The 19067-nt window shown below is 35.9% G+C and overlaps 1 protein-coding gene across 4 annotated transcripts in view; it reads left to right on the forward strand.

The window, feature by feature from the left end:
- Nucleotides 1-19067, forward strand: part of AGMO (alkylglycerol monooxygenase) — a 284230-nt gene that overhangs the window by 84319 nt on the left and 180844 nt on the right. For all 4 annotated transcript variants that reach the window (XM_045185306.3, XM_045185305.2, XM_045185307.2 and 1 more), the window contains one exon: nucleotides 16225-16328. In XM_045185306.3, the coding sequence (XP_045041241.2) occupies nucleotides 16225-16328 (104 nt within the window). The remainder of the gene's footprint in view (nucleotides 1-16224; nucleotides 16329-19067) is intronic.

Genomic DNA, 19067 nt, shown 5'->3' on the forward strand with positions numbered 1-19067 from the left:
CACCACAATCACACAGCCTCTGAACATCTTGCTTCCACAACAGCACCTTTTTTCCTACTAAGGAGTACAGTGCTTCTTGAACACCTGTTTCATGTCATCTTATATACATTCCTTTCATTTTCCTTACATTGAAAAGGGTTCCCTCCCATTGCTCTACTCTCCGTAGGGGTGGAGGAATATAGCTGGAACCTGTTATACTGTGGAAATGACTTCTAAAAAGCACACTGACAATTGCTATTATTAACACAATTGATCACTAAGATCTTATGTCTGGAAAAAGAGGGTCAAGGCAGTGTTAAACAGATCCAGATTCGCCCAGGCTATCATAAGGATGGTATTTTGGTGAAAAGTTTAATGAGAAAGGAAATTTTGAATGTCTTTTCGCGTTGGTTAGATAAATAGCTAACATACTCATTTATTCCCTTTAGTAATGCCATTTGGTGCCTTAGCCTCCAACCACTGTTTTGAGCATTGTGGGAAAGACTTCATTGGCATCACTTATTGCCATTAAAACACTTCCCATCTGAATGTTGGCTGCCAAAATATGTGGTATCCTGTGGAGCAAGAGGATGAGGACAGAGATTGCAGTGAGGCTGAACAGTTTGCACTTCCTAGCAGTGACACCGAACATCAATCTTTCCCAAAGACAGCCGAGAACACAAGGACATAAGAACAAACGAAGCATTATCCAAAACCCGTCCCTTAAGAAATGCAACGAAAGCGTTTTCCTAGTAAGTTTGTCAAGTATGAAAGAAAATACACCAGAATGACTGAGCTTGTCATGTTGGTTGTTTAAGGAAACAAATAAAAAGCAACTTCTAATTCATAAGATAGATATTTATGAGGTTGAAATAATTTACGCCATGGTGTTTGGGAATCATTTAGTTGCATCTTGAAGTACGTGAGTGTTTCACGTTTTAAATGTACATATTAGCTGGTCTTACAAAAGAATGCTAATTTACTCACAGTTAATCTGTTTCACATGGACTTGAGCATCAAACGTGACATCATTATAGGAAATCATGTTATGCAACTCCACAACACCAGGAGAATCCGTTTTGCGTTTTTTTATTTGTTTCTTTGTTTGTTGTTATTTGACAGCGTTTCAGATAACTGCACTGCAACAAAAGACAGAATTACTTGGAGAAACGTATTAACATAATTGTTTTGACCTATACAAATTTGTCATGTTACCTACTAATAAATTTGTGGCTGTGCAAATTCACATTGCACTGTAAAACTCAGGGATTAAGGCAAATTATTGTGAACTGATGAGTGTTGGGTTTGCTGAGAAGTGTTCAGTGTGAGCCTTAGGTTTTGATTATACTTTGCTTCGTAGTATTGCCTTAATATTGCATGCACAGTAACTTTAAAAATAACAGTTCCTGATAATAATGATGTTGTAATACGTTTGCAGCAACTTATTTTAGAAGTTATATTAAGTAAAAGACACTCTTAGGAAGAGGATTCTTTGATGAAATATATAGTTCTTTGTATTTGATGGACTAAGTCCAGCTCAAAGTGTAACCACTCCTTCTTGGAATGGCAGATGGGAGGGGCGGGGAAACAGGGAAGCCCTGATTGACTTCTTCTGGATTTTGCAAGCAAATGGGGGTTATACTGCAAAGGAACTTCATGGATAGTCCTATGCATTTTGACCTTTTTTTTTTGTTTTTTATTGGGGGATTTAAAAATGTTTAAGACGTTTTGTGTAGCCATATTCTTCTTCTTCTTTTTAAATGTTGAGGCTTCTGAAAAAAAGTGGTAAAGTTGTGTATCACATTCACATTCTCCCAGCCTCAAAAGTCTGTCAATCTATCTATCTATCTATCTATCTATCTATCTATCTATCTATCTATCTATACATATATATATTTCCAAGTAAAGATGAATTTTATAATGGGTTGAGCTAAATTATGAGCATCTGAAATAACTGTAGCCATCGCATCCTGCAAATGGTTAAGAAATCTAAAAACAGAGTCCAAGTGGATGGACTCCAAGTTTGATGTTCCAACTTCAGGACCAGAGGAGCAGCAATGATACTATGATAATATGATACTATTTAAGATGCTTTGATGACTTAGAGGAAAATATCTGTTAGTGTGGGAGCTATCTCATTATTTTAGAATTTGACTTGTCAAATACAGCTTTCCAGTTCTTCTCATGCATTGTTCCTTAAATATCGAATCGTTGCAAAAAGAATATTCACATTTTATTGTTGGCCTGCACTAATAGTGTTTTTCCATGTTACCTTTGCATTTCCACATTTTTCTTCATGGTGTCTCATATATATGATTGTTCCTTTAGTAATAAAACAAACTTTTAAGCCTCTTTAGTACAGCGTATTAGAAAACAGTATCACAGGCTAATGTGAAGCCATTTAAAAAATTCATTCATTCAGAAATAATGGATTTGTCCTAATTATGTGCTAAGTACTTCAAAAATGTCTACAGAGAAGCAGAAGGGTGCAAAAAGCACTAATACTGAGTTCCCCTTTAAGTTAGGTCCTGAGGGTCATCGCCCTTGCCTGGAGGGCCACGATGGTGCTGTTGCCATTGGGAAAGAAAGGACAACAGGGCACAGACAGCGACACAGTGAGAGATTCAGGGCAAACAAAGTACAGAATTCTCACAAGGCATTCAGACCCAGAAGTCACAGAGACCTGTAGACTGCAGTATTAGGGAGTCATCAACCGAACTATTTGGGAGTCATCCACTTTTGGATAATTGATTATGGAAGTCATTTCAGTTGATAGCATACCAGGAAAAACAACGGGAGTGAGGAACAAAGAAAACAAAAGTTGGTTTCTTTAAGGTGGGCGAGAACAAGGGAAGAAGTCAGGGAAGTGCACTTGGCCTGAATAAAGAGAACTGAGAGCAAAGGATGTTGGTGAAGCCAAAAGAAAAGAGTTTCCAGACAGAAGTAGTGGTTAAATGTTTCAGAAAGTTCAAATGGGATGGTAAATAAAAAGAGGGCTTTAGTTTTGGCAAATAAAAAAGAAAGAAAATAAAAGAAGCCAAGAATTTTGGAAAGAATTACGTGATATTAACAATGAATTTAAGAATGAATGGGAAGTAAGGAAGTAAGTAATCTGCCCTTTTAAGATATTTGAGATAAAAACAAATTAGGGAAAAGGATGGTCAAAGGATCATGTTTTGCAGAGTGAAATGTTTGGATATGACTGAAATTAGAGTGAAGGATTCTGTCAGTGTAAAGAAAAAAGGAAAACTTTTAAAAAGCATTTGATTTTACTTGTGAAAATACACGTATTTAGCAAATAAAGTAGGGTTACCTGGTTATTAACTATTCAAATGAACCAGTTTTACTTGATAAACGTTGGTTTAATCAAGAAAAACTGTATTAGTGTCTACTATGCAAAGATGCAATGGTAGGTGCTACAGGAAACACAAAGATAGAAAAATCAGTCTCTGTCATAAAATAGGGGAGGATGCGGAATTGCAGAGAGCTTGTGATGTTAAAGGCCTCGTAGTAATAAGAATTGCATAATAATTGTGGCTGGGGAGGACTGAATGTGATTTCCTGGAGAAAACCACATAGGCGGTGGGCCTTAGAAAGTGAAGAACATTTTGACAGGTTGCACAAAGACAGGGTAGCAGGAAAGAGCTGAGGGTGTTTACAAAGCCCAGGGGTAGACAGTACATGAGAAAGATAATGAGGAAGATGCATATTTTTCTTTCACGTAACATTCATGTGTGATATACTGTTACTCTTCTTATTTTACTTTAATCATTTAAAAATATGAGAACCATTCGTAGCTTGCTGGCTGTGTAAAGCAAGTTATGGGCTGGATTTGGCCCATAACAGGCATTTGCTGACCCATGCACTAGACTGTGAGCAATACAGGGCAGTGCACCTGGCACATGGATGTCACGCCATGGATATTGCTGATTCTACAGAAGCAATGAGGCCTCAGTCTAGGCAAGTGGGTATGGGATAGGAAGGGGAGGAAGTAGGTGATACAGTGGATTGATGGAAGCCCATAGCGGCATCTTATGCATGAATGTGTGTGCATACATGCATGCATGTATGTGCATGCATGTATGTATTATCCTCACTCAAGGACATTTTTTCAGTGTTTGAGAGAGAGAGAGAGAGAGAGAGAGAGAGAGAGAGAGAGAGAAAGACATCATGTAAGAAAGAACCATTGATTGATTGCCTTCTATATGTGCCCCAACTGGGGTCTGAACCCCACAACCTAGATATATGCCCTGATTAGGAATTGAACCCACAAATTTTCAGTGTATAGGATGATGTTCCAATCAACTGAGCCACACCAGCCAGGACCATAGTGGCATCTTGATGCAGGTTAAAGAGAGGATAAAGGGAGTGACGGAAGGTACAAGAGGCATATTACAAGATCAGGGGAAAAAAACAAGCATAGGCTGAAATAAATAGCATTTGGGTTTGAAGGTCATGTAGCAATGGGGTCATGTTTGGGGGATCTAGGGAGCAGACTATGAACCTATCCCTATTAGAATAACAGAGGATATGTTCCTGCATAACCACTTCTATCTCCCAATGCCCAAAGGTCAAAGAATATTACATGAGAATTATTTCTCCAGTAGCACTAGAACTCAATAGTCTTTGTTTTTTCTCTTTCATTCATTCAGATTTAAGGAGTACTTGAAGGGGACAGGGGAAAAAGAAAAGTAACGCATTAAAGTAACGAATGACATTCAGTTCTAAGATATGTCAGCAAGTGGTAATAACAGAATGTGGAACAACAGTCCCCAAATGTACAAAAGGAAATCTATCAAGAGCAGATAGCTTCCTCAAAGACCAGTGACAATACTAATCTACATCAAAATGACCCCATTCACAAAGGAGAGACTGACTTATTCCTATTGGGACATTCAGTAATATTGAATTCAGTAATATCAAATGTTTCTAATGTGAAAACCATACTCATTTGCCACGAAATGGTAAAAGTTAGTTTCAAAACACAAAGGAAAATGGTAAGAGCAACAGGAAGCTCTTATTATTGGCAAAGAGATCCTGGTAGGTGTTTATTGTTGTTGACAGGGGTAATCTACATCCATGAGGTTAATTAGAGAGAGAATGAAAACAGATTGCAGCCACTTTCTAACTAATGGTTCTAGTGCAATTTTTTCCTGTTTTTCTTTCTTCTGGACAATCCTGGTTGTTTTGTTTCCCTGTTAACTTCCGTCTGCTGCTCTCCTTTCAAACATTCGAGGTTATTTGTTCTTGGATTCTGTGACTTGGGGAGACAAATTATATAACTCATTGTTCCAAACATAATACAGCAGAAGTTCATTGTGCTTCGCCACAGGCAAGCACACTGCACAGGAGTGCGTGGGAGTGCTTGCCAATCCTAGCTGACTCTATTGACATAAAGACGGCTCTTCTCCCACGATTTCTGCCTCCTGATTGTGCTAGTGAATTTGTCGTTCATGGTGAATGCCAAATATATGTCATTAAATGCTCTGGAAGTTTTCTTGCTTTTAATCTATGTAAAGCGTGTACATTCCTTAGAGTCTGAATGTACTGTGAGGATAAAATCACTAACTGCACCCAAACCTAAGTCTTGGTATTAATGTTGCTGCTGACAACCAAGATCCCAGTGCACTGGGATTTGGTTTTATTAAATGGATACGTGATCTTCGTGAAACATCCGAATTGTCAGATTGGTAATTAGTTTTAAATGCAATACTGATAACATATTTCCAAGGCTTTTTATTTAATTCTGCTAATTTTACAGAGAAGGGTTAGTTTTCCTAAAGGCACAGCTATTTCTGCATGGTTGAGAAGTATGGGAACTTCCCTTAAACAAAAATATCTCTTCAGCAATCTATTACATTTTGGAAACTTCAGTATACAAACCACCTAAGAATACTTTACTTAAATAATACATTTTTTGCAATTGAGTGAAGAAGAGCTCTTTGTATCCATTATCAGTGATATAAATAAGGATTCTCTCACAGGCTTACCTGGCTCATGGTCTAGGGTTGAGGAAATGTAATTTTGAACTAAAAGAAGAGAAATCTAGGGGATTATTTGGTCTTGGCCAATATCAACATACAAAATGAGTAGGAGTAGAGGGATATAAATAGAGAATAATGGAGCATAGAGAAGGAAGACTACATAATGAAATCAAACTCTGATACATAACATTACTTTCAGGCAACCTTGTATATAACCTTGTAATAGAGTGGACAGTAAAGCCAAAAATTATAATTTTGTTCTTAAGCCAGTAGGTGGCCAGTTTATCTCACGGGTTGGAGGTGTTACAGGGAACATATGGATTGACAACTTGCAATAAAGCTCAGTCTGCTTTGAATAGCTGCAAAATTAGATCTCTCTCTGCTTTCATAAATAAACATACTGTTTATTACTATTCTGTCTATAGCAGAAGCCATTAGCATCATACTATATATCTGCATACCTAAATGTGGAATGTAATTTGAAGGTATATATTTTCATATCTGTCTACCTTAAATATACACAAACACATATATGCACAGGTATACAATACATATATGTGACTATGTATATAAGTTACACCGGAAATGTACTCATTTTCTTTTTATTTTCATAGATTCACTTTTAATCTTTCCCTTTTCATTCTCAAAACATATATATGTGCAATTTCCTCATATGCTTGAAGAGTATTTAGAAATCTCTGTTGTAAACTGTTTCTTATAAATTAGGTGCACCTTTTTCTCAATGAAATTCATCCTTGCCTGTGTGAAGTCTGCCTACATAAAGACATTAGCTCATCATAAAGCTGAAATATTATTTTTTAACATGTCCAATGATATTTCAGGAGGGAACTGCATTTAGCCTTTCAATTTGGGAAACCAAAAAGCATCTCTCTATGCAGTGGGACGAGTAACCCTCCCCCTCTTTCTATTCTGCCTGCCTGATGAGGGAAGTTCGCATTTTATTTCAAGATATGATCGCTTTTGGTGTCTTGTGGTTTTGGATAAGGGCCCTAACCTGGAAAGGTTAAACAAAGAGCTTACAGTGTGGAGAGAGATAGGAAGTCAGAGACTGTTGGGGGCTCACCCCAGTTCTAGCATAAGCTCCTGTCTTTTCTCTTTATAATTATCACTCCTGGAGACCTGTCTGTCTGCTTCCCTTGCTATTCCTAATACATCTTGCTTATCATAGGGACCTTTTTCCTAACATTTCAATTTAGCCACCTGTGTCACAGAACAGAACAGGTCCTCTGACTTTTCTTTCTCTCTAAGTAAGCCCACGGTTCTGCTCAGGTCTTCTGAAAGCTCTTCCTCCTTGATCTGGAAAGGCAACCAGGAAAGTTTCCTACTAAACCATCCTATTCTTTATATATTTAGATAGTAAAGGGAGCTATACAATCGTGTATAACTAATAAAATGGAAGGTCTTTGGTGAATAAAATTAAGATTCATCTGTATTTGGAGAAACACAAATAGTCAGGCATGGGCTTTCCACAGCGGGGGGATGATGAAAGGACTTGGGTATAAAAGCAGGAATAGTGTTGAGAAGGCAATGAGCACTCTTGGAAGAACATGGGAATGGGACCGTTTTCTTTCCTTGACATTCCCAGCCCTGTTACATACGCCCATCTCAAGGCAAGGTAAGCCTTTCATTCGAATGAAGTTAAGGATGATGCAAGGTAACAGAAGAGAGAGAAAGGAAAAATCTACAGGCTGTGTTCTGGATTTCATATACCCATTTCTTTGGAGCAGTTGTTTTGGAAGGTCTGTGAGAAGAAAATAACGAGACTGAGCTACTCTACCTGAAGGATGCTTTTCAAAACTTAGGTACCATTTTACCTCAGTATGTTGTGAAGTGCTTTCCCCATTGAAGCCAGTCTGTAGGAAACATTGAGTGGTGGAGAATATACAGGGCCCAGCACAAATAACGCCCCTTTTTTATTACAAAATCATAAGCATATCATTCAGTAACATAACAGTATCACACTGAAGCGCACCATATGATATTTTAGGTAAAATGTTCAAATTAAAACTATAAATTATTACACCCATATTATTATCCTACCAACCACACTCAAGCAGGCCTTACTGCTGCCGGACCCGGTAAATTTGTAATAAGGTAGATTTGATATTGGTGGCTATTGCATCACATGTTTATGTATTAAGAGCAAAATTTACTAGTGGGGATGTAGTAGAGTCGGTTCACTGAGCTACAAGAAATCCCAGTGACGACACAACGAAGATTTATCTTTCATTCACCCTGGTTAAATATGCGTCAGTGGGAACACTGTCCTCTGTGTGTCATTTAGTTACCCAAGATCCTTCCATCCTTCCTTCTGTCTTTGCATGCCCTGGGGCCTCAGCATCCTCCACTAAATATTCTGTAGGTTGCTTACAGTTAGTGGGGAACAGAGAGTCTGGAGGAGCCACACAAATCCTTACCTCATCCTAAGATGACACACACTTCCATAAACACACTGAGAGGCAGTGGGTCTAGCAAATATAGTTTGTGCATGTAATCGCAAAAAGTATTAATGTTAATAGGACTAATCATCATTACTTACCTTATGCAAGTTATTACTAAATCTCATTGTATCTTCATTTCCTCAACTATAAAATAAAAATTAAATATCTAACTTCTAATATACTTATGTGTAATATATGAATTGATACATATAAAGTATTTAACGTTTTTCCCAGTACATGCTAAGCATTTTATGTTTATGATCATTGCTGTTGTAATGATTATTATTATCAATCCACTTCATCTTGAATAAAGATAGGGAGGGCTCACGGCAATTCTGCCACTAAGGCAAGCCTGCGACGGCCTGCATTCGAATTGCCCTGAGCTCTGGTAAAATGTCATTTGCAGAGCATTTTGAGAACAGACAATACAGATAGACAAGCAGGAAAGTGGCACATAAGCTCTCAGGCAGAGTGAAGCTAATGTCTTCTCACTTTCTATGGAATCCCTGGTTAAAATAATCTTTCAAAACATTCTGTAAAACAATGACTATGAGGTAATACAGGATATGTACAACCACATAGAATTCTTTTTATTTTAAGGCATGTAAAACTTCCTTGTAGCAATCAACTCTTTCTATATATTTCTTTTGCTTTTATTTGCTTGTAGATTCTTTAAGAATTTTTTTCCATTTTGTGCTTTTATCTATCAGAATGCCTACACAATAATTTGTACATAGCAGGGATTCAGTAAATCAGTGCTAAAAAAATCTTAGTTTTAAGAATGTACAATTTAAATGAAATCTTATTAAATATAATTTTACTTCTTAGACTTTCCCAAATGGGATTTATAATAGAATAAAACTGACATAAATATAGATATGTCAAAATTCTGAAATTTTAAAATCGTATTTTTAATTTTTATAGCAAGCAGTTGTGGTAGGTAATAATAGCATTCTTACAAATATAGTTTCAGCTTTTGGTCCAATAACTCAATAATAAGCATTACATTAGCTCTTGCTTTTGCTTTGCATAGAACCAGATGTTCTGATTGAAAAACATGACATAAATTTTAATAAATTTTTTGCTTCATACAAAAAATCTATGCCTTCTTTTACTTTGTTTTTATTAAATTTTGAAAGAAAATAAACATGTAAATGGAGAATTCTCATTTCAAAATTCTGCAGGCTAGAATTTAAAAGCTTTCTTTTGAATATAAATAAAGAAGAAACAAATGTATTAAAATTGTGATTACCAGAAAGATTAGAATGACAATTAAGGACTTGTGAAAATTTTAGAGCTATTATTTGTTACCTCTGCTAGAGATGATTTAATATCTACACATTGCTGAACATCCAGATACAAAGTCAAAATTTGGGGGAGGATGGTTGGTGGGGACTGGGTGAAAAAGTCGAAGGGGTTAAGAAGTACAGATTGGTAGTTACAAAGTAGTCATGGGGCTGTGAAGTACCACAAAGGAAATGTACTCATAATATTGTAATAACTACGTGTGGTGTCACGTGGGCACTGGGAATCCCGGGGGATCACTTTGTAATGTATATGACTGTCTGACCACTATGCTGTACACCTGAAACCAACACAAAACATTATTGAATGTAAACTGCAATTGGAAAATTATTTTTAATTAAAAATTTTATTGTAATGATAATTTTAGTTAAATCTTCAGATGGCTCGCTTCTGTGATGCTGAACATCTGGATATTTACAGAATGCGTTCAATAAAAATTTGGAGATACAGTCAGCTTATCAAGTTTATTCTCACTGATGTGACATTTTTAGATATATCCAGTAATCTGTGTTTTGGTGTTATGTGGGCAAAGAACAGATTTAAAAAATACAACAAAAATGATCAACCTCTACTCATTGCATGAATTAACAATGTTATCAATTTTATCATCACACTTATTTGCTGCTCTAGGAAGTGAGTGAAGTTGTGATGACAAAGTTGATGATGTTGCTAATTCATTCAAATAGTAGAGAAGAGGAAAACAATTGAAGACATATTCAATGATAGTCACACTTTCCAATTAGTCTTTAGTTCAATAGTTTGAGCATGTTACTAATTTTTGTTTATTAAATTCAACTTCTTAAAATCATTTATCAATCATACTTGTCTACTGGAAAAAGATGAAACAAACTTTTAAAGGATTCACATATCTGGACTCTTCAAATTCAAAGGGACAACTGTTTTTAATCAAAATTAAGTAGTCCGGTGTTTTATAGTGTTAAATTTCTTATAAAAGGCAATAAGGTACTTATTCTAATTCAAGAGGTTTAGTGCCATCATTTAGTAGGGTGTGATGAGTTCCTTAATGTCTCTTACTTATTGGAAATTATCACATGTACCATCTGAGCATAATTGGACCCAGTCACCTCTATTTCTGAAGGAGAAAATGTTCAGTTATGAAATAAGTAAGTCACACACATATATTGTAAAGCACAGGGAATATAGTCAGTAATACTGTAATTACTTTCTATGGTGACAGATGGTAACTAGACTTATTGTGGAGGTCATTTTGTAATGTATATAAATATGGAATCACTATGTACACCTAAAACAATAGGATATTGTATGCCAATTACATAGCAATAAAAATATATCCAAGAGGGCAGTAAATGCAAATCACACAAATCACTGCTGAGAGAAGGACTTAAAAAGCTCCCTCTCCTTTACTGAAACTCTTTTTCCTTTCCCCTTTTAATTTCATTTTTATTACTTACAAAATTAAAAATTTGAACTAAAAGACGCTGCAGTTTTCATGTTCCACAGTCAGCACACGATATCCTAAGTGTCCTATTAGCTGTTTCTATCACGACTTTCTTGGTGCCAAGCATCATTAACACACAAATATGCCTGTAATATTTTTTCCTTTATAACTTGAGGATTTTCCAAATTCTTAGTGGTTATCATCACCCCAAAAATGCCTCTTTGCAACCTCATCACCCTGAAGATGCCTCAAGACTTCCTGGCCCATCCACCACTGCAGATTAAATAGCTATCAGATATCCTAAAAAGCCCCTGAGGGCTTTTGTTTATGTCTCAGATTAATCTAAAGAGTTATTTCTTTCAATTCTGTAGCTGACAAGATGTAAAACAAGAGACTTACATGGATATATTTTAGGTGTATAATACATATAGACTCTCTTAGTTCCTGGACACTTACAAATTTCTCATCATTCTGAAAAATTTCTCCCGAATTGTCCCTGTTCTTTGTTATATACACTAAAAATATTTTTTCACAAAACTCTCAAGTATATACATTAGACTTTATCAGAATTAAAACTTTTGTTCTTCCTAAGGTACAGTTAATGTATAAGAAGTCTCATAGGAGAAAATGTTTGCCAATCACACATCTACTAAAGGACTTGTATGCAGAATATATGAAGATCTCTCAAAACTCAACAATAAAAAAATAACCCAATTAAAATGTGGGCACAGATTTCAAATAGGCGGTTCAAAGAAGACTTACAGATGGCAAATGAGCCCATGGGGAGGTCATTGCCATTATCCATCGTGGCAGTGGCAATGCAATTTAAATGTCAGTGTGATACCGTAACATACCTGTTAGAATGCTGTTGAATATATACATACAAATAAAAATAACGTCAAATGCTGCCAGAGATGTGAGAGGCAAATTTATCTCTCATACACTGTTGATGATTATGCAAAGTAGCACAGACATTTTGGAAAACAGTTCTTAATTAGCTAAATGTTAACATCCATACAGCTCAGTAATCTCACTTCTAGGTATTGTGCCCAAGTGAAATAAAAAACATTTTCACAGAAAAATTGTATTAGAACATTTATGGATGTTTCATATGTAATTGCCTAAAAGGGAAACAACTGAAATATTCCTCAACTGCTGAAGGGAAAAAACGAATAAAACAAAAACTTTGGTACGTTCATACAAATGGAATACTCAGCAAAAAAAAAAAAAAAAAGGAAGAATCTATAATGCATTATGCCAAGTGAAAGAAACCAGATACAAAAGGCTAAATACTATATAATTCATTTATATTAACATTCTCAAAAAGGCAAAACTAAAAGAAAGAAACCAAACCAGGGGACACTAGTGACTTGAGAATGAGGTTGAGGGGAATTGACCACTGTATTAATGATCTACTGCTTCGTAACATACTAGTGGCTTCTCAGAGTTTCTGCGGGTCAGAAATCTTCGTACAGTTTATGTGAGTGCATCTGGCTCAAGGTCTTTCATGAGGCTGCAGTTAAGCTGTTAAGCAGTCTGCTGACTGCAGCATTACCTGAAGGCTCAACTGTGGGGGGATCTGCTTCCAAATTCATTTATGTAGTTGTTGGCAGGATTCAGTTCCTTGTGGAATTTGGAATTTAGTTTCTTGCTAGTTAGTTAGTTTGGGGCACTCCTAGTTCCCTGCCATACACAAATCTCCAAAGGACAGCTCACAACAGGGCCACTGACTCCTCAGACAGAATTTGTGAGGATGTCAGAAAAAGCACCCAAGACATAAGCTACTGTCTTTTTATAACCTAATCCCAAGAGTGTCATCCCATTGGCTTTGCCAAAATTATGTTCTCCAGACGGGAGACATTAAGTCCATCTCACACTCAAGGGGAAAGATTAAACAACAGGATGAACACCAGTACACAGGAATTATTGGGGGCCAAAATGGGAGGCTTCCTCTCATAGGCAACCATCTGGATCCCAGAGATTCATATTTTTTCCTCCATTCAAAACATATTCACCTCTCCCAAGGTCGAAGGAGTTTCATCGCATTACATTGCCAGTTCAAAGTCTAGAATCTCATCATCTGAATCAGGGAGACCTATTAGAGTCAGCCCATCACCAAGTCAAAGTGAATGGGGAACCTTTGGGGGTAATCAAATCTGTTTTGTATCTTAATTGTGACAGTCATTACATAGCTATATTTGTTTGGCAAAAACTCATAGAATTTAATACTAAAAGGGATGGATTGCATTATATGTAAGTTATAGCTTAATTTTTAAAAAATGGAAAAATGTTAAACTGAAAAATATATACACAAACACAAAAAAATTTAAATTTTAGCTAAACAAATTGACTGATTGGGCAATGTATTAAATTTTTTTTTACAAATCTACATTTTGACATACAGAAAAGCAGCATATTTTTTCTAATTATATCATTGAAAGGCCATGATAATATACAATATGCTTATATAATTAATAATTTGCTTATAGGAAAAGAGAACTGTTCTTGACTGCAAATTATATTCTTTTATAGAAAGAAAGAAGTTTATTGTGATAATACTATTTTTCACTTTAATATTTGTTTTTATTTCTTAGAACAGACAATTCATCAATTCAAGAATTAGGGAAGATGAACATATTTGTAAAAGCACTATTAACTTTTTCTCATTTTATTTACAAAAGAACTATTAGAATAATTTTCCATAAGTTACAGTTTATAATCATTTCATTTGATTTCATTTACTTAAAGTAAGCTGAATATGGACTGTGGAAAAAAAATCCCATATTCTTATTTTCCCCAATTCTGCAAAGTGACAGAGGGAAGGCAATAGGATCCAGTTACTGTACCCTGTTTATACAGCTGCTCTTCATTGAATGAAGGCTTGTGTTACACACAGTTTGTGATAGGAAGTAAATGCTTTTAAAACAACTAAAGAGACAGGTCTTTGACCTCCACCTTTGTGGATTCTTTGTTCCGCTATTGCGCTTCTGTGGAGGTTATAAGGAAGTAGTTTCAATATATCTTATCACCCTCTAATTTAACCTCATCTGATTGGGTTTTCCCGTGTGAGTTCATAACATGGATGCATCATGATAAATTTTTAAAACAAATCCTGAAGCGACCAACAGAGTGGACAATGATTTTATTTGCAATGAAGTTTATAAGTGAAGGGTTCTGAAATGCTCAACAATGGGTGTGTTCCAGAGAGAAAATAGCATTTAGTTTGCTTCAGGGGCTCAATGTGTAAGAACTTTGAAGAGACTTAGGAGATTCGTCAAATTTATTACTTCTTAATAAACTTGCACATAACATCTGAAGTTATCAAGCACCACAGGAATGTCTATATCTCTTATTTGTAGCTTGTATGCAGAATATATGAAGATCTCTCAAAACTCAACAATAAAAAAATAACCCAATTAAAATGTGGGCACAGATTTCAAATAGGTGGTTCAAAGAAGACTTACAGATGGCAAATAAGCACATGGGGAGGTCATTGTGCTTGTCAATAAACCAGAGGTTTAGGTTCTAGGTTCTTTCAAAAATTGTGCCTGGGAAATTAGAGGTCATTATGGTGAAGTAGTTCTTATTTGTGTAAGAAGAATTACCTTAATTATTTGGGTAAAAATACTATATATGGGTCATTATTATACGTGATCAAAATGTCAACCAATTGGGATCTAAGTTACATATAAACTGATGGTTTATAAATATACTTGCAAGTATATGACTTTAATAAAAATGACTTTTGAGAGGGCTATTATTTCATAATCCTGTTCATAATTTTCTCCTCACAGAAATTAGTCCTTCTTTTATCTGTGGGCTGTCATTTGTTTACCAAAATCCTGTTGCAAATTTGGTGTGGTCACTCCCTACACAGATTGTCTGGAGAGCTGTCATCTCCTAAGCGAATGGGTGGCCAGGAAGTCCCCCCAGATCAAATATATATGTATATGTATTAAATTGTTATACATATATACATATATGTTAAATATATATTATATAATGTATGTATATATGACATAAACCTGTATAATATATGCATATATTTTATATATACCTATAATTTTTATTGAAACTTATAACAACTTATTCTGCCATGTGCCATAAATTTTAACAGTCAGTATATAACAACTTCAAAGAAAAATAACCCCAAATTTTCACTCTTAGGTTCACTGTTCAGTTCCCACGAATCCAAGCCTCAAAGATTTCATTTCTAATCTGCACTGGCAGACATACAATGATCATATCCCATGGTTCATTCCATCTCCTGTATTTGTAGCAAAGAACTAAGTATAAGTTAGTTTAGCTAAGAATATAATTTTTGAAAACTGAATATAATATAATGAGGCATTTTGATCTATAATTCTGGTAGGAAATGAAAAATACTGACAGAATAAAAAGTGTGGGCTTGTTCTCTTCTATGCCATCTACTTAGGGGGTCATTCTAGCAGCCTGTTTGTTGTAGGAAACGTAAGCACCTATCTTTTGGGGGTACATATGAACTGTGATGCATTATGAGGGACTTTAAATCTGAGGAACAAGTACTATTCTGCTTTGCCGCTTATTTTAAGAGATAGACTTTGAGATTTCTTAAAATGCTATCAGGAAAGAATATTACATAATATCTTATTCCAAAATTTACTCAGCAATTTCTCCCATCAGTGTATTCTTCTTTAATTAGAAATATGTTATCACATACTGAAAACCCATCACCCTTCAGTGACTATATTGTTACAACATTACCAGTTAACTTTTATGAACTGTCATACTGTAATATGTTAGCAAAATGTAAATTTTGGAAGTCATTTCAGTTTTCTGGAGGCATTTAATTATATCATGTACACTATACATATTTATTGGCTACGCTTCAACTTTTTATTTGTTTATAATTTATACCCTCCTTGCTTCCCAAAGTGATCCGAGGCAGCTTATTTTAATTATAATTATATTGGCTAGCTTTTTTCAGAGATGTTCCAGATTTTCTTCCTCACTCAACAGAGCAGCATACATGACTGAAAATGGAAGTTGCTTTGTTCTCCTTCTCATGGCTCATTTCAAATTATGTGTTTTGCAGAGGTTAACATTATGTGGGCCGGACACCAAGCACACCACAGTTCCGAAGAGTATAACTTATCCACAGCACTGAGACAATCTGTCCTCCAAATATATACTTCCTGGGTAAGTTGTATGAAATTGAATAAATATGATAATGTAATTCATTTTTTAAAAGTCTCGGTTGTTTCTATTTCCTGTGAGTAAACTAATAAGGTGTTTTTGCTAAAACCCTTCTTTCTCCTCTGTAAGGACAGATGCTAAAATGAAGCAAGTTGTGCTTTCCAATGATAGTCTTTCACCATTGTGTGGCTGTCTATTTTTATTTACTATCAGCTAAGGGAAGTGATGGACAGGCAATGTATCTCAATTTAAATAAACACAAACAAAGACTTTAATAGAAATTTTTAAAAGCAGTTTTAAAAAATAGTTCCCATTTCTGAATGCCCCCCCCCAATCTACTTAAACCCTTTGCTTTTTGTCTGGATATTAGAGCAGTTAGTGCAATGCTCAACAAAAAGTTTAGCTTTACAGTATTTTCACACAGGGAAATGACAAGACTAATGAATACCATGAATAGTCCCTAGTTCTAAGGTTCTTCTGATTCACTGGGCAAAGCTAACCCTCTTGTTAACAGCCTTCTTCTGATTGTTCGTCTTTAACTCTTTTGAACCATCCAAAATACTGTTGCTAAAATGCATGCTGTGCTAGAAAGTCCAAGCTATTGATGGGTAAGTGCATGTACCAATAAGTTTTCCCTAACTATAAATTATAATGATCTAACATTTGTATGGTTCTTTCTAGTTTGCAAGGTACTTCTTTTAGATACCGTTTATTGAGTACTTTCCATGTGCTGGACAATATTCTGAGACCTTTTTATGTATTAATTAATTTGATATTCATGAAAATTTTAAGATATAGATACTACATAACTCTCATTTTTAAGTGATGGAACTGAGTCCATACTTTAATCACAAAGCTAGTAAAGGAAGCAATAGAGTTTGGACACATTTAGCCTGGCTGCAGGTTCCCAGACCTTCACCTGGATGCTACATCCCCTTCTACTGCCTCTATATTGTTTTTCACTTATGTTACCTCATTTGATCCTCACAAATAGGCCCATCTCATGCTGGATCTAGTGGTACTAATATCAGGGAACTGAAGATCAGTGAGGTTAATTCTGTAGCTGGTAAGTGTTTGAGTCTCATATGTGACACCAAATGCCTCATAACTGATACAAGTATACTGCTGGCGTGTGTTCTAACTCAAACAGAATAGGCAAGACAAATCTATAAGGCAGGATGGCACTAATACATTTGCTGAAAGGAATATTAAAAGAAATCCACCCTGGCTCCCTTTTCATATACCTGTGTTATAGCTTGTATTAATTTCCTAGGGCAGCTGTAACAAAGTACCACCAACTGGACTGCTTACAACAGAAATGTATTGTCTCACATTTCTGAAGTCCAGGAGTCTAAAATCAAGGTATTGGCAGGGCCATGGTGCCTCTGCAGTTTCTAGGGAAGGAGCTATTCTAGCCCTCTCTCCTAGGTCCCATTAGTTTCTCGGCTTCGGGGAGCATAACTCCAATCTTCACATCGTCATCTCCCTGGGTCTGTGTCCAGGTCTTTCTTGTTTTTATATGGACACCAGTCATACTATATTAGGAGCCCACCCTACTTTATTAATACCTTATTATAACTAATTCTATCCACAATGACCCTATTTCCAAATAAGGCCACATTATGAGGAATTAGGGGATAAGATTGGGCTATGAAAGGATACAATTTCAACACATGAATTTTGGAGGCATACAATTTAATCCATAACACAACCCTAAGCAATATGGATGAAAAAGAAGGATTACATATACATATTTCCCCATCTCTGATAGCTTGTGCTGAAAACTCTGGATAATGAAAAGTGGAAGAAAATTCTACCTATTTCATTGCAGCTCAAGGATAGCCTAGGGTCCCAGTGAATGGAAGAAAGGACAGGCCCCTCATGGAAAAGGGGATGGTGCTCACCATTCTTTCTTAAGTAATAGTGGCATTAATACACAATTGTATTATTCTCTACAAAATAGGCTGAATATCAGATTTATTCAATGTTAATCTCAAAAATCTTTATTCTTTCCTGATTTATGCCTTTCTCTTTGCATGAGGAAAATCCAAACCTCTGATAGTTGCATTTTGGGGAAAAATGTCTCCATGAAAGGAGGCAACTCCATTTCGAGTTGATCCAGGGAAATCAGTACAGTTAGTGAATTAATCATCTGGGGAATTATCAGAGGAAAATTTTTATCAGAGCATTATATATTTCAGAACTAAAGGTAATCTTGGAGAAAATATATTTAAACCATCCATTTTGAAAGCTACAAAAGCATCTCAGAGGAGCCCACTACATCCCACAGTACTAAACCTTTCTGGGTGGGACCAAGTTCGACATGTTACTCCCAGTTCATCTTTATCCTGGTTTCTCTTGTGTCACCACCCCCCTCCCCCCATTAAGTCAAGGCATCCAAAGTTACAGGGGAAATCTAAGTGAAATGCAGGCTCGCACCTGTATAGTACAGGTATAACTATCCTTTGCAACCTCATATCACATCACCAAGGACAGGGAAAATATACTGGTTAAGGAAATGAGCTTTGGGAATTCATAACCACCTACTAATTTTTTGCAGGGATGGGGATGGGGGTGCATGTGGGATAGATTCGGAGAACTTGCCATGTGAGGAATGAATTCGGGTTTGTAAACCTGCCTGGATTCTTTTCTATCACGGTTACCTCTGTGAAGACAGCATAGATGGGTTAAGTAAGGGTCTGTGGTGGTTAACAGTCTGTTATAGGTCTTTCTAGAGATTCA

Source organism: Desmodus rotundus, chromosome 6 (genome assembly GCF_022682495.2).
Source record: "Desmodus rotundus isolate HL8 chromosome 6, HLdesRot8A.1, whole genome shotgun sequence".
NCBI lineage: Eukaryota > Metazoa > Chordata > Mammalia > Chiroptera > Phyllostomidae > Desmodus > Desmodus rotundus.